We start from the raw sequence: 15,405 nt of genomic DNA, 5'->3' as shown, positions 1-15,405 counted from the left end.
ACAACCAATCAGCTATTGAGTGATTTGTTCAAAATATATCAGGAGAGAATACTGATCTATTGTGTAGACTAGTGGATTTTACGATAAATGTATGCGTCTAACTATAAGATATAATTATATATGTAGATTGTCACAATTCAAAAAAAAAAAAAAGAATCATCATTTTATCCAAATCAATTATAATGAAGAGGAGAGTTGCGAAAGAATGCATCATATCGTCATAATTCATTAAGCAGTTTCATAGTATAATCCAACGGCTCTAGTTAGAGTATTTCTTGGAAATATGAGACATGTAATTGAGGTGTCTGTTGATTAGTACTATGTATATTGAGAAGGAACATGATCATTAAACTTCTGATAGATATTAGATATTTTTCTTTAAAATCCTTTGTATGATATTATGAACGAAAGGCCTCAATTTTTTTAAGGAACCCTTTGCTTGAGAAAACGTTTTTGTAAAGATACTAAATTGTTGCTTGTCAATCAATCTCCTGGAGTTTATTATATCCGTTAGCTGCGTCGCCTTGGTGCATTTAGGATTAACCCCAGAAGCTGCCATACTGGCATATATAAATTTAAGTTAGCAATAGAAGCAAAAGCGTCTTAGATTCGGCAAAGCACAGGCCAAAGGATAAAGTGATTCTTGAGTACACCATATTGAGATTCTTTTATTGTTACAGAGTGCAGCATGATGCTGCATATTAATACAAGTTCCTAGGATTAATGGAGCTCTAAGTCATTCAAATGCTTATATAGGATAACCACAAGATAGTACATCAAAATCCTCGTTCATATAGCCTGCAAATGCTTGGCAGGAGAAAACCATAAATATGGTAATATCGAACTGCTAGTTTATGTAACACAGCCGGCTTTAAATTCACTCTTTTTTCTTGTCTGATGTAGCACTGGATTCATCTCTGTATGGCTTAGCACTATAAGCATACCGTTGAAAAGCAGCAAAGAAAACCATCTCCACACACACCAAGGCATTCTGGAGGGCTTCCTCAACATGCTCCACATCCAGCCAGAAATGATGAGATTTGATAACACCCAATGCTACCAGAATGTCAAGCACAATACCCTGAAAAACATTCAAAGAAGCTCTCAGTCAATGATGCTCATCTTCGGTAATAGCGAGTACAGTAGCAGACAAAAGCAACAGACTGCGCATTGCTTAAAATATTGTCCACTTGAAGATAAAAGTCACATGCTATATATTATTCTCTGTTTACTGCCGAGAAATTGACATATCTTTTCACCCTCGTTCGCTCTGGAGAAGATAGAAACTGACAAAACTGACTCTTGCACTCTACTGGAGGGAACTAAAAGCAGTTTGCAGAAATCCCCTTTAGTAACGAAGATTCCGTCTTACTCAAAACTAAAACAACCTTCAAAGTTCAAACTGTTTTAGGAAGTCTTCTAGAAGAATAACATAAAATATGGCATAACTTATAATGGCTAGAAAACACAGAAAAGCTATTTTCTAAATTCTTGTTACATTATACTTTTCTGCAACACCTTGATCAGAACTGGCCTTTACCCACCCCATGGTCCAAACAATTGTAGCATAAAACTAGTTAGTTAAATGGTTAGCGATTAACAAGCTCTAACTTTATAACCAGTAGCGGAAAGAATTTGAGCATTTGAAATTACATACCTGCCAAAAGCAGAAAAAGACAATTCCCTTAATGCACAAAAACTTGGAAAGTGGCTTATGTGGTGCCAACTCTTTAGCGAAAACATGGTAGAAGATGACAAGAGAATACAAAGCAAGTGACACGGAAATGTTAAGAATAATTGTGAATGTCCAGCTAATCCAATTGGAATATAACCCAAGAAGTTGAAGAGCAACCATCAATATGGAGCAGACAGGGCGGATCACAACAAACTGCCACGTCCAGTCCTTGAGAAGCTTTAGTGTATGATGGTTCAAACGAGCTGTCCGAGGCTGTAATTGATCGAAATAATGAGTAAATACAGCAACATAGACCATAATATATGCAATATAACAAAGATGCTACAGGAACTTTATTCTCTGCAAGATGCAAGCAAAAAATAGTCAAATAGATGCATCTCCTGACAACCTGCAATTTTTTTTGGGGGGGGGGGGGGGGGGGGGGGGGGGGGAAAAATGGTGGCAATTCTAAAATATCAGGTCGGAAATGATAGCCAATGGTTTGACAGAGTCTAAGAACCAAATCAATCAATGTATTGTTGGTACTTTTGCCCTCTCATAATAAAAGGAAATACTAGAAAGTAGAAAGTTTACGCATAAGCATCTACTTATCAACTTCATTAGGTATGCTAATGGCATTCAAGAAAGAAACCATTTTGAAGTAAAGTCAAAAAACATTCAATGCCTTAATTCCTTGGGGAACACTTCAATAATCCCAATCTTCTCAATTCAAGCATATGGGTTCAAGTCCAGGCAAAAACAAAGAAAAGGGGAAACCCTAGGTTTCAACAATGTCCAACAAATATTAAGTACTTTTAGAGCAAAAACAACTGTATTCATTATAAAACAATTGAAAGTTTATTTTCAATGAGACATTTAATGCAAGGAGGTAATCCAATATAATGTTTGAATTCTATAGCTTCTCAAATGTTTATGTCCCCTTCTAACGGCCTTGAGAAGAACTCACCTGAAAAAGAGTCATTGGAAATGAATGGTGAATCTCCCTTCCTTTGATCTCATCTGGCACTATGTTTTTGCTTATTGATATATTCAAGTAGCTGTACAGCAAGGCCAAGAACTTGGCTATCACCTGAATGCGAAAAAAAATGAGAACTTAGCAGCAATACGATGAATTACTTGTGGAACTTCTTTCAATACAAAATTCAGTTACTGATTACCAACTAACTTATAAGAAGTGAGAAAAACAGAAACGAAGGAACTTTTTACCCACCAAGGCCTCATAACATTCCTTAACTGATTCCAAGAACATAAAAAAGGCCTTGCTCCCCTGAAAATCTATCAAACCAACATAAGAGTCAATTGCATATATAGGTGCCATAAGAATGATAATTATTATAGCTTTTTGCTCCTTTGGCTTTTTCCAGGAAAGAAAGTGTTCTGAGAGAAGCTGTGTCGAGAAATGCGTGGTAAGCATCACGCAAACAGTGGCTGCCATAAAAGTGACTCGTGCCGGATTCATTGTAGCTAAAATTCTCGTTAAAAAACCCGAATTCACCTGCAAAACAGTATAGCCTTTTGTAATACTGACATTTAAAATATATGTACACACACACACACACATACACGTGTGTGTGTGTGTGGTAAAGGGAGTTTTATCTTCCCTTAGTAACCCACATCCTTTGCCCCCTCTGCAAACCCCTCATAAATTTATTTGATTGTTTTTAGCGATTTATCACAGAATCTTATAACTCAAAACTTATTTTGCAAATCTAAGTACCAGGTTTCATTGCTAAGAAAAAAATTGCAAAATTTTAGCATAGGAAGTATCAAATTACTTTGAAATTCAAAATCAACAAATATCTGAATATTTCTCAATCTGATAAATGTGAAAGCACAATCATAGTTTCACTAACAACATTCAGAAAATTCCCACCAAGGTTAGTTGCATCATACTCATTAACTAATGATTCCTAAGGTAGAAAATATGAGATAAGATTGAAGTAAAAAGATCACTTACACTCTTTGAAAGTCAAGCTTCCTGCAGTTGACAGCTGACTCGCTTTTGTAAGAATGATATGATCTTAGATGATTAATGGTGAATACGAAGTGGGTGTGCTTACAATAAGAGGAAAAGGCAGAGTGCTCTATTTGCCGTTTGATTTGACGTGATTGCTAGATCTCACACGCGCCCAAAAATTATATAATTTTTAAGATCAATGTAACCAACAAGCGGGGATAGCTCAGTTGGGAGAGCGTCAGACTGAAGATCTGAAGGTCGCGTGTTCGATCCACGCTCACCGCAACACTTTTTAATTTTCTCAAATTTTCTAATCCTGTAAACGTCGTCGTATTACAATCGTTCTTGAAAAGCAAAACAAAAGAAGATTGTAAGCGGCGAACAGTCTTATTTTAGGTTTTTTATAATTTGTGATAAACAAAATACAGTATTTAACAAAGCAAAAAGAAGTGTGCACGTCGTGATAGTGCTTTAATGGTCGCCGGCTGGAAATTTGTCTTGATAATGGTGTTTGGGACTGGAAGCGACTTAGATATCAATAAATTATAATAAGACCATCAATTGATTTGTATGCTGATTGGACTTAGCGTATATGAATCTTTTTTATTTTTTTATTTTTTTGGGTGGTAGGAAAGAGAGGGTGAGATGGTTCAAGCTAGCAGGTATATTTTCGAAGGGAAGAAGATGGACACTCTCATTTCCTTTGCAAGAGCTAAAAATTCTCGAAACTGGGGTAAAGTGCATGTGGATGCTGTTATATATTTGCAAGGAGCAGCAGATAGTAGGTTGTATCATCAGGGACAGGGATCATGGGGAAAAGATATATATCAGCAGCTGCTTAAGTGTACAGGGCTTCGGGAAGAGGTTTTGGGGCTTGCTGGTGGCAAAGTTGCTGCTGGCAAAGGAGGTTGGTTCAACTGCTTTACTTATTGAAACTGATTGCTTAGAGGCACCTGAAGTGATGAACAACTGTATGTGTATATATATGTAATATGCCATTCAAATGTACATATATATACACATATGTGTATATATTTATTGTAATTTGTGAACTTTGTATAAATTATTCTTATGATTTAGTTATCTTTTGAACGACTTTTTCATATGGGAAGATTTTTAACACAACTCACATTACACATTTGAAAACAAAAAAAAATTATGTTGGGATTTTTTAAAATTACGTTTATTTTATTTACTTGGATTATTTGTTGGATCTTTATTTCACATGATGCATATTCGAGAAAAATAGAAAAATGAATGTTATCCTCTAGAGAGTATAGAATTTACTAATAATATTAATAGAAAATTGATATACTTTAAGGTGGCCTTTTTTTTTTTTTGTCTAAAATCTGAATAGACATGAATTAGTTTGAATTCTAAATAGAGCTGAATGTTTGAATCAGGATGACATGATTTTTATTTTTTTTTTGTCTAAGTAGTTAAAAATAAATATTAAGTTGTTTGCTTTTTTAACCTAAAAAATCTAAAAACTAATATTTTACATTTATACCCTTACAAATTATAATGTTTAACAAATAATAAACATCTCAAAGAATATAAATAAGGTAATAAATTATCATAACATAAATCATATTTAATTGAGTACAACTCTTTAATATTTTATATCATATCTGTTAATCAATTTTATTATAGTTTGTGATGTTTTTATGTGAAAAATATTCTTAAAAATTATGAAGATAAATAATGCTAATTTGAACAAAATAAAAAGATAAAAATAATAATAATCTACCACTATATATTATCACAAGTTATATACAGATGGGTAATAATGCTAATTATTAAATTTTATTTAGCTAAGGATGAAAATTAATTAATTAGATAGGGATATTTTGAAAAATATCTTTTAATGATAGCATTCAAACTTTTTAGATAAAGTAAAAAGCTAAAAAAAATTAGCTTAATAACTTAATGATTTAATTGCTAAAAATTTTCATCAATTAAGTCATTAAGTAAAAAAAAACAATTCTTAAATGTTATACTTAAAAAAATGAAGTTAAGACTTTCATATTTAATTTAAAAATTATAAAATTGTAGAATAAACTAAATTTTCATATTTATTAAAAAAACAAAATCCAAGTTTTTTAGCTTCGATGTTAAAAAAAAAAAACACTCGGATTGGATTAGGGCATTGTCATACCCAGGGCCCGAGTTTTTGTCATCCCTACCATATATAATAATATGATTAGAAGTCTTTCAATTGTATTTGATGTCAAAAGTATATCTAACATACTAAAATTACAGTCACACGTATAAATTACAATATTTATTAATTTTATATGACATTCAAAGTTTTTTTATTTTATTTTGAGATGAATTATATGTTTCAATTGATACCAATACATTTTAAGTTTCAATTTTTTCTAGAGAAAAGAAACTAAAGTTTAAAGAATAATATAGTATGTTTGAAACAAATCTAGTGTAGATTGCCTTAAGACTATTATCTGTACATATGTCATCTAAAATTATTTTTGGCTGTATTTTAAGTGTAATTTATGACCATATTAAATTCTTATCTATTTTGTTTGTCAGAAATTTGTAGTGAATTATGATAAAATAGATACAACCACATCAAACAATAAGGAATGCTACAAAGTGATTAAGAATGTATGACTGATAGCATTATATCCTATCGTCATCGTGTATTTCTTACTCGTGAATGTTAATTTCAACTAATGAAATTTCACCACGTATTACATATAACTTAGAGGGCGATACACTCGAATAGTACTACTCTTTGATTTATTTAATTTTTCCAACAATGGATTTTTGCACTGGATTCAGTAATTACTACCACATCCTGGCCAATTCAAAAGCGATTGTTCTAACCTATCAGAATTCATTAGTTAGGTAAGAATTTAATACTTATTCTATTTAAAAAGGAAAATCTTAGTTTTTCTCTATTCACACTTCATATATTGAAGTTTATAAAACCTGATCACTAATCTAGATATAAAGGGGTGAAAATCGTGACTTGACATCATACATATACATACAAGAGTCATTTTTTAGTAAAAGGAGAGTCTCTTCACAAGCTACACTCTTTTTGTTGATCTTAATCATCCAAGGTAAATCTACATTTTTTTTTCTTTTTGTACTTTGTTTAGATTATTGTATTCATAAAATTACACTTTTTATTGATATAAAGAATGAATTCTCACGTCAAGTTTTGTTTTAACTTGTGTATTTTGTGTTATATCTCGCATGTAAAGCATTATAGACAAACATCCAAATTGAAAGGTGTTGTATGTGTGTAAATTAGTTTTACTCTTTATCAATTTTATTTACTTTTATTGTATATATATAGTTTTGTTCAGTATGTTCATCTAAATGAAATTCCAATTTCATATACATATGTGTATATTTATTGAGTTGGTTATTAACAACTAAGCTCATGATCTGAAAAATGCATGCCTAATATTGCTCTGTAAAATTTGAGTGTTATTGAAGATTATTAGTTTTTCATCTAAATCTATAACGACTATATTTTTTGGCTTTCGTATCTTTTCTTTAAATTATAGGCATTTATTAATTCATGGGTACGCATTTTTAATCAACTTTCATTTATATAATTTCATCTTAATATTAGAATACAATCCATATCTATCAGATCATCTCTCTTCTAATTTCTTATATGTCCATTCGTTGGCAATAATGGAAACCCAATTAAGGTATAACTTTAGATCTTGTACTTTCCTCTCTAAGAAATTACCATAAGCATTTAAGGATAACTTGTTAAGCTTCTTTTGCCCCTCGTTAAAGCTCTGAAATTAATCCCTATTTATTAGATTAATTTTTCTTGGCAGTTTATTATGATTATAAACGGGTAAATAGATTCTAAAGAAAAAAAAAATCTAATTATAAATATGACGAAGCTAACCCTTAAATAATCTATGAAAAAAATTAAATTTACGTTCCAACTCCTATCGTTTGCTCATTTTCCAAATACCTTTCGATTTGGTATTGATAGAAACACTGTAAACATCTGTTAGAATACCATGAGTTATTACATTTTAATCTAAAAAAATTTTCGATTTATGTTCTATCTTTGTATTTACACATGATCTTCCTAGGCAGACATGCATGCATCTACAGTTTTTTATTCATGTTTTTTATGACTGTGTGACATCATGACACTTAATATTAGATGACAAAAAATTACTTATTTCAATGCAGTTGGTTGTAAAATTTATTATTAACATAGCTTAAAAAGTATACCCATTTGCTTATTTTTAGTGAACTCTTTATAATGAGCTATTATTCTTTCTTTTTTTCTTTTTAACATGCATATATTACAATGTGGATGTCCATACAAGTAAGTAGTTGCAAGTAAAAGGACACCACAACAAGAGAAAAAAATAAAAAAAAAATTAGATAAAAATGGTGAAGAAGTAAAATACTATATATGTTGCACAAGATTTCACTGAATAGCAAATTAATTAATGAATCGTGTGGAAAATGTACTTCAAACCATACTTATATCTAGTAGAAATTAAGTTCATTAAATCTAGGTAAATATTTACTTCTAATTTAGTTTCTCTTGAACAATCAATTTAGACTTAGACATTTGGCCATCTTGTTTTGGGCACATAATATCACTCACTCTCTCTTTTCTTATTCACGTTTTGGCTGCCATTGCATGCTTGTTGACATGTCTTTGAAGGTAGTCTTTCGGTTTCTTTGTTTGATACCCATATTTTGATCACATCCCAATAAATCATTGTTTGCATTCAATTTTAGGGATAAGTAAAAGCCTTGTTTTTGAGCATCCCCAGTTGTTTAAAAACTAATTCAGTGTGTTAATTTTTTATTACTCAAACTTTTACATCAAACCCTAAATTAATTGCACGCTCCTGCCGGATTGATTAATTTGCTTCTCTCAAATTTTTAGTTCAATTACAGTAAAAGAAAATCTTTAATTGTTGCTAGGTATTATGGCAGCTTCAACGATGTTCAACGAAGAACAGATAAACAAGATGAAGGGTCTGAGGCGGGAACCTGACTTCATTGAGGTTCAGTGTGGCTGCACTAGTCGAAAATATGGTGACACCATCGGCAAACTTAAGATTTTTGCCAATGGCCAATTTCTTATCGACTGTGTTTGCACTACTGGATGCAAAGAGGGTAAACAATTCTCTCTCTCTTTCCAAAACCTTTTATTTTCTTTAGATATTTTTTTAATTTTTTTATGGATTTATTACTGATATTCAATGAAGCAAAGGTTTTTCTGTCAATTTTTCTCTTTGTTTCTAAATTTGATCATCTTTGTTCCCTGATAATGTAAAGTTCTTTCTGTACGTGAAGTTACATTATACTTCAATTTTGAAACGCATAGTGTCATAAAAATCTATTATATATTATACATCATAGTTTAACACATTGGGAAAACCAACAGTAAGATATCTTAAAAGAAGCTTAATTTACATATAATCATGTATGCGATCAAACACAAAGAATTTCGACCAATATTTCAAGATTAATTAGAAATTTCAGTTCTATAAACAACTTACTTTACTTTTATAGAACAACCTTCTGCCTTCTGTTTGTGAACCTTCATAGGGCACATACAAAACCTTGGTACATGTCTTTGCAGCAAATACAAGACTAAGGTTTGTTTTGGTACTGTTGTAGTAGTAATATAGAGTTCTACTTCCAAAGCAAATCCCAACTGTTCTTTGGTTATCTGTCCTTTCTAATTTATCTTATAAAAGTTATAATTATTTAGCAATCGTTTACTTTTCACTTTTACTTGACAGCTAGTGATTCTATTTCATAATAATTATATGATTTCAACGCCAAAACACCGTAATCTCAAATGCAGCCTAAACTATAATCCTATAAACGTTGACTTTGATATTGGTACACATGCTGAGCTAATCATATCAGTCCTTTTGCCGATCACTGAATCGATTTAGGAAATATGACACCATATGATTTCGAAAAGCATTCGGGCAAAGACGGCGCTAGAAAGTGGACCCATCACATCTGGGTGTCGATCGATGAAGAGAAAGCCCCTCTGCACAAGACTGTGCTTCTCAAGTACTACAAGCACACGTCAAACGAGGCCTCCACCAGCTGCCGCGGTAAGAGAATCTTCCATCGCGATGAGTTCATACGCTGCTCAAGATGCAAGAAGGAGCGCAGGTTTCGCATGCGGACAAAAGAAGAATGCAGGATCTACCATGATGCTCTGTTAGCCAGGAGGTGGAAATGCGTCAACTGGCCCTATGATAAGTAAGTTCAACTAATTAATTATGAGCTCTTAAACTTATTGATCAAACACTATATTCAACTCAGTATAGAATTAGAGCTAGCTTTTATTTTATTCGTCTTTTATATATATAATATTCAAATGTCACCATGTGATTGAGTTTGTATTTATTTCTATATCTACTCTCTAATAAGTTTAGGAAGACAAGGATCCTGATTGAAATTTAGTTCATTTCTTTGAAAATCTTACTTAATCTTCATTAAACTCAAAATTTTGGTTCCGTCACGTATCTATGCATCTTTATTTATTTTTTTTTTTAAAAATTGTATTAAAGTTCGAACAAGTTTACAATGTTGTAAATAAACTTTTAGAATGTTGTAAACTTGTTTACAATATTGTAAATTCCTCCTGTATTTTAATTTCGGGCCTGAAGTAAGACTATTGTTTATTGGTAAAGGCAATGAATTTATTATTATTATTTTTTTGTTTCAGAATCGACTGTGACGCTGGGGAGGAGAGGAGTAGCCGCAGAAGCTGCAGAGGCTGCCCTCGGTTACCGGCATGTGAAGGATGCACCACATGCGTGTGCCTTGGGTGCCTAAAGTGCCGCTTCAAGGACTGCAACTGCCGCACCTGCGTTGATTTCATGCAGAACGCCGAGCCTTCTTAATTAGCCCCCGGTCCCATTATAATCCATCATGTCATTGTCTGCTGCTGAGGCACCAAACTTTCTTTTTTCAAATGTTTGTTCAACTTGCCTGAATTTGCATTAACTTTTTTATTGTTTAATTATTTTTATGCTTTGGTTTATTTTTCATTATTACATGGTTCTTAAACTAGTTTTTATGAAACCTCAAAAGAGCTTCTCTAAATTCATAATGAGTTTGTGATGATTCTTCATAATTTTGACATTAACCAAATTCCAAGTTAATATCATCCACCTACATCTTAACAAAACTTTTGAGTTTTGAGGCTGGTTTTGAGTTGATGGGTTGGTTAAACCAGGCTTATTAGGAACTAATCCTGATCCTGATAAATGAAAATTGATGTTTGATAAATATGATTGAATTGAGTTTTTAAGGTTGTTAAGTGTTAATAAATGTGTATTTCCACCAAACATCTACGAACTAAAATCATTTTAATTTCCAAATCATAATTTTAAGCGACATAACTAGTATACAATAAATAATATGAAACAGGGCTATAATATAAGTGCACAACTTTTTATTGTTGGTTGAACTTGAGTGTCATATATTTGATAGGTTGATGGGTTACTTTTTATTTTTTAAATAATCATTACATAGATGTAACCCATCCCTCAATCATAATGCAAGCAAAATATGAATTTTCAAACCTCATTTACTATTTCACTAATTGAACCAACTAGCAACTAGCACCCTCAAATTTTAACAGTTGAACCAACTAGGAGGAAAGAGTTAATAGGTTGGAAAAATCAATCCCTATCAATCAGTGTGAAAAATCACCAGCACATTTTCAGACTAGTAAAAAGCGAACTCGGCCAAATTGAGTATCAACGTATCATGCAACTGATGTAAAAGATGTGAAAGATGTTGTACAATAAAAATGAAATGTTCGAATATGATATCCATTTGCAGGGACAAAAGGCAGCCAAAATTCCAATGAATTCTCTACAATGGAATCTACAAGCTACAAACTGTTTCCAGAAAGCAGTCTTTGACCTACAAGGCTACATTATGGATGAAGCACTACCATGTTGGTCACTGACAAAACTAAAACGTCCTCTACAACAAACAAATGAGCTTTCCCAGTCAAACTCCAAGAAACTTATTTCTCTTGGAGTTAATGAATAACCTAGAGATCTATCATGTTATGTACAAGAATTTGCAACTGAGAAGGGAAAAAAGTACTAGAATTTACTGATAGCATGTCTACATGGTAATTTGTCGTTGCCCGGCAGCAATGCGGTTCCTACCCCTTCCTCTTCGTGCATTAGCAATATTAGCAATCAAAGAACTACCTACAGTTCCTAAAGCACTAGATCCCATTAGCTTCAACCCAAGATTTTTAGTCAAATAGGACAACTTACTTTCATTCCCTCCGATCACCTGTTGTAGCTCATTCGCCTGCTCACGAGATATCAGAGTGTAGAGTGGAAGGTTCAAGGGGTTCTGACAGCTGTTAGCTGAAGCCTTTCTCAAATCATCTTCACAATTCTCAAACATAACTCTCAAAAGCCCCAATGACTTTGGATCTTCTGTTAAAGGATTGAATACAAACAAAAACTTTCCAAATTCCATATCAGGTCTCCTGAATAGATCCAGCAGTATGTCATTGCTTGATCCAACATTTCTCAGAAGAGACCTCCTTGAATTATATTTCTGAACTCTTGTAGCTCGAAGAATGCGTGAAGCTTCTCTCAAGCCACTCAAATAGGCTCCATGCATGGTGGCTGGATATTGCCTCGTTGTGGCCTCACCAGCAAAGAACAGCCGGCTTCCTACACTTTCCGCAAGTATATCATAATCACTACCAGATGAGCGCACCCTAACATGAGAGTATGAACCATGGGTAAAGGGGTCACTGCCCCACCTTGTACATATTGTTTGTAAGGGATCTGGCACATCAATACCTTTTGGATTATATATACCTGCAAAAGGGAGACTCAATTTATGAATCAGAAGGTAGATTCAATGAAGCATTTAGAAAAGATACATCAAAGTTCCAGGCACAAGCAGTACAAAAAGGAAAGAAAATTGTGAAGCTTATTGCCGTGCTCTCCCATGTCCTTGAATATGTTTAGTACCTCTAAGGACATTTAAAACACGATGGAGCAAAAAGGATGGATCCATGGATTCAAAAGTTTTTGCAGCTTCTCCAGCCACCAGTGCATTTAGCACAGGACCTCCAGAAACGGTATGGTAACCATAGAACAAAAAAAATTCTCCACGCTTACTGCTCTGTTCATTGAGACAACCAAATGTGTCCAGTTCTTCACCCCAAAACACATATGGGAAAACCATCGCAACTTTATTAAGGAGCCCGAAACCCAATCTATCAATTGCTGCAACCTTTCTCTGAGGTAACTCTGGTTCAAATTTGATTGTCTTTTCCTTCAGAACTCCAAGTGGCACGGTGCAAAGTACCATATCTGCTTGAAACATTTGGTCGCCAGCAATCACCTCAACCCCTTCATTTCCATACTTTATAGTATTCACAGTCTTCTCATAGAATATAGGAACTCCTTCACACAATGCTTTTATCAATCTCCAATTCCCTCCAGCAAGAAAACAATGATCCCCACCCATTTCATAAGGATCATCCTGATCCCAATAGGTAGCTGAGAGATCTGAAAGACATCCTGCATTTGCATATTCCAAGTTAGCAAGATGCCAATCAAGAAGTTCCCTTTCCTCAGTACTTCTAGCCACAGCATACAATTGTCTAAGTGTCTCCAAAACTGAACCAAGAGAAACATCATTTGCAAATCCGCCCTTTATTTTTCTCAACTCCATGACTTTGTCAAGCAACTTATTGAAGATGAATTCAACCTTGGAATCAATTTCTTTATTGACAGGTGCCCCGTCTGGCTTGTACAAAGGGCAATTATCTCTGACTTTATGAAGCGGAATAGAGAGTTGCCTCGCCAAAACTCCAAGAGGATTGGCATGAATTCCAGTAATAACACTCCCACCGAGATCCACAGCTGCAAATTCACCCTTCTTACCCATCTTTTGAGTATAAACTCTACCCCCAGGTCGACTCCTGCCTTCTAAAACAACAACCTTGAAACCAAATGACATGAGCTGCTTTGCTGCTGCTAGCCCAGCAAGTCCAGCACCAACAATTATCACAGAACCTTCATTTGCCTCCTCTGGCATATTAGCAGTAAAAGATGGCGCAACGCCGAAATTGATATACCCATTATACAAAAGAAAATCATAAGCCGAATTCATCAAATGTTCATACTCGCTACTCACAGTCTCTTTAATCTGCCCTTTCGTTAGCCACACCCTCACATTGCCTCTCCACCTAGCAAGAATATGATTCCGCACAACAATGTAGTCATTCTGCTCTTTCCCACCCAATACCCCCACCACCCCTGCTCGAATTTCCTCCTCAAGCAGTGCATCAATCGGAAACCCCAATGAAAATGCAATCATAGCCTCAGTTTCAGTCTCTTTCTCCAAAGCCTCTCTAGTTCTATTCCTTTTTTTGAAAGAGCCACCTAAATGCCCCTCTATCAACTCATCCATCAAATTCTCATCATAATTCCGCAGACCCACTTTCTTCCTCAACGTCCTCTTTGAGACAGAACCATCACCATCAGACACCGGGGTTTTCATTATTACATATACCTAAAATTCTCTCAGCAAGAATTATCAAATTGTTTCTATAGAAGCATCAGTCTTGCAAGCCACACTAACATTTACTCGTAACACAAAATATTGGCAAATGGGTATCATTTCCTTCCATTTTCACTTAATCCCACGACGAATATACAAATATTCTTGTGAATCAATAACCATAATCAACACAAAAGAATTTAACTAACAAGTTTGGCTAAAACAAACATCAAAGCACTTATGAATTTGGAATCGAAGTTGAATTAAAAAAATATGAATTATGCAAAGAATTGAAGTAGGAAGAGTCAACTGACCTTCTTGGGGTTCGAATTTGAGAATAAAGATTAGTTAGAAGCTGTTATGCTTCGGAGGCATTGTGATTTAGGGTTTTTTTTTTTTTTGCCTTAAGACCTCGAAAAGTGTGGAAGTAAGTTGACGACGCGCCGAATTAGAAATTGGATTGGAGGGAATTTTCCTGGAGTTGGGCTTTTTTGTTTAATGGGCCATAACGAACATTAAAAGCCCAGAAACGGGTTATGCTACACCAACGGTTTAACAAATCCTTTGTATGTACCCCCTTTCCTGACTAAAAGCCACATTTACTTAGAAGGTAAAAAAAAAATGCTAAGAGACTTAACCGAACCGAACATGATAGAACAATCAGTATCAATTTATCTCGGGAGTAAACCAATACCGATTTATTTATTACTCCTTATGTTAGTATTCTGTCAAAATTATTGTTTCTGTTAGTATTCTGTCAATTTTTTTTTGAGAAAAATAAACTCAAAACATTCATAGATATTCACAATACGTTTTCTATGGTAACCGGTTTCATGAATTATGATCAACAAACAATACAAGCTAAACGGTACATTGATGAAATATCATTATTCGCATCTATATGCTATCGTGAAGCATAAATTACAAATAATAATGTTAGAATTTCTAAACAATGTATTAGAGTTTTATTTTTAAGTGTGGTGAGGGCTACTCTTTATTGTCACATTATTTAATTGTTTGGAAATTTTGCAGCATATCATTGGGGATTAAGAACAAGATTGGTGACAAGAAACAACTTGCAATTAAATATTCAAGTTCGTCATCTCCTGCCAACCTTCACGCACGCAGGGTGGTAAATGTTGTAGTTTGAAGGCATCAATAAGCACTTGTGAGTACCCTGCAAACTTCTGCTTCTGCA

General features: G+C 33.8%; 3 protein-coding genes and 1 non-coding gene across 5 annotated transcripts; 2 read left to right on the top strand and 2 right to left on the bottom strand.

Annotated features, from left to right (window-relative positions):
- Positions 1-589: 589 nt before the first annotated feature.
- Positions 590-3,819, bottom strand: LOC102631086 (uncharacterized). Its single transcript, XM_006464629.4, has 5 exons — positions 3,654-3,819; positions 2,907-3,191; positions 2,643-2,765; positions 1,658-1,948; positions 590-1,081 (listed from the first exon to the last, which is right to left on the bottom strand). Exons 2-5 carry the CDS (start codon positions 3,153-3,155, stop codon positions 878-880), a joined length of 867 nt encoding a protein of 288 aa, XP_006464692.1. The 5' UTR covers positions 3,156-3,191; positions 3,654-3,819; the 3' UTR covers positions 590-877.
- Positions 3,820-3,865: 46 nt separating this feature from the next.
- TRNAF-GAA (transfer RNA phenylalanine (anticodon GAA)) lies at positions 3,866-3,938 on the top strand. The gene has a single exon. It is a non-coding gene; the product is annotated as a tRNA-Phe (tRNA).
- A 4,328-nt stretch (positions 3,939-8,266) lies between these two features.
- LOC112498601 (protein ULTRAPETALA 2-like) lies at positions 8,267-10,692 on the top strand. Of its 2 annotated transcripts, XM_052434238.1 has the most exons (4): positions 8,267-8,334; positions 8,601-8,795; positions 9,587-9,905; positions 10,375-10,692. In XM_052434238.1, the coding sequence occupies exons 2-4, from the start codon at positions 8,606-8,608 to the stop codon at positions 10,550-10,552; spliced, it is 687 nt and encodes a 228-aa protein (XP_052290198.1). In that variant the 5' UTR covers positions 8,267-8,334; positions 8,601-8,605; the 3' UTR covers positions 10,553-10,692. The 2 variants fall into 2 exon arrangements, with proteins under 2 accessions (XP_052290198.1, XP_024955595.2); XM_025099827.2 differs by lacking the exon at positions 8,267-8,334 and having other exon boundaries at positions 8,429-8,795.
- Positions 10,693-11,389: 697 nt separating this feature from the next.
- LOC102631397 (lysine-specific histone demethylase 1 homolog 2) lies at positions 11,390-14,622 on the bottom strand. The gene is made up of 2 exons (XM_006464630.3): positions 12,668-14,622; positions 11,390-12,511 (listed from the first exon to the last, which is right to left on the bottom strand). Exons 1-2 carry the CDS (start codon positions 14,205-14,207, stop codon positions 11,793-11,795), a joined length of 2,259 nt encoding a protein of 752 aa, XP_006464693.1. The 5' UTR covers positions 14,208-14,622; the 3' UTR covers positions 11,390-11,792.
- Between the last annotated feature and the right edge of the window lie 783 nt (positions 14,623-15,405).

Source organism: Citrus sinensis, chromosome 9 (assembly GCF_022201045.2).
Source record: "Citrus sinensis cultivar Valencia sweet orange chromosome 9, DVS_A1.0, whole genome shotgun sequence".
Lineage (NCBI taxonomy): Eukaryota > Viridiplantae > Streptophyta > Magnoliopsida > Sapindales > Rutaceae > Citrus > Citrus sinensis.
Note: the sequence above shows the minus strand (reverse complement) of the source record. Positions and strands in the feature narration are given on the sequence as shown.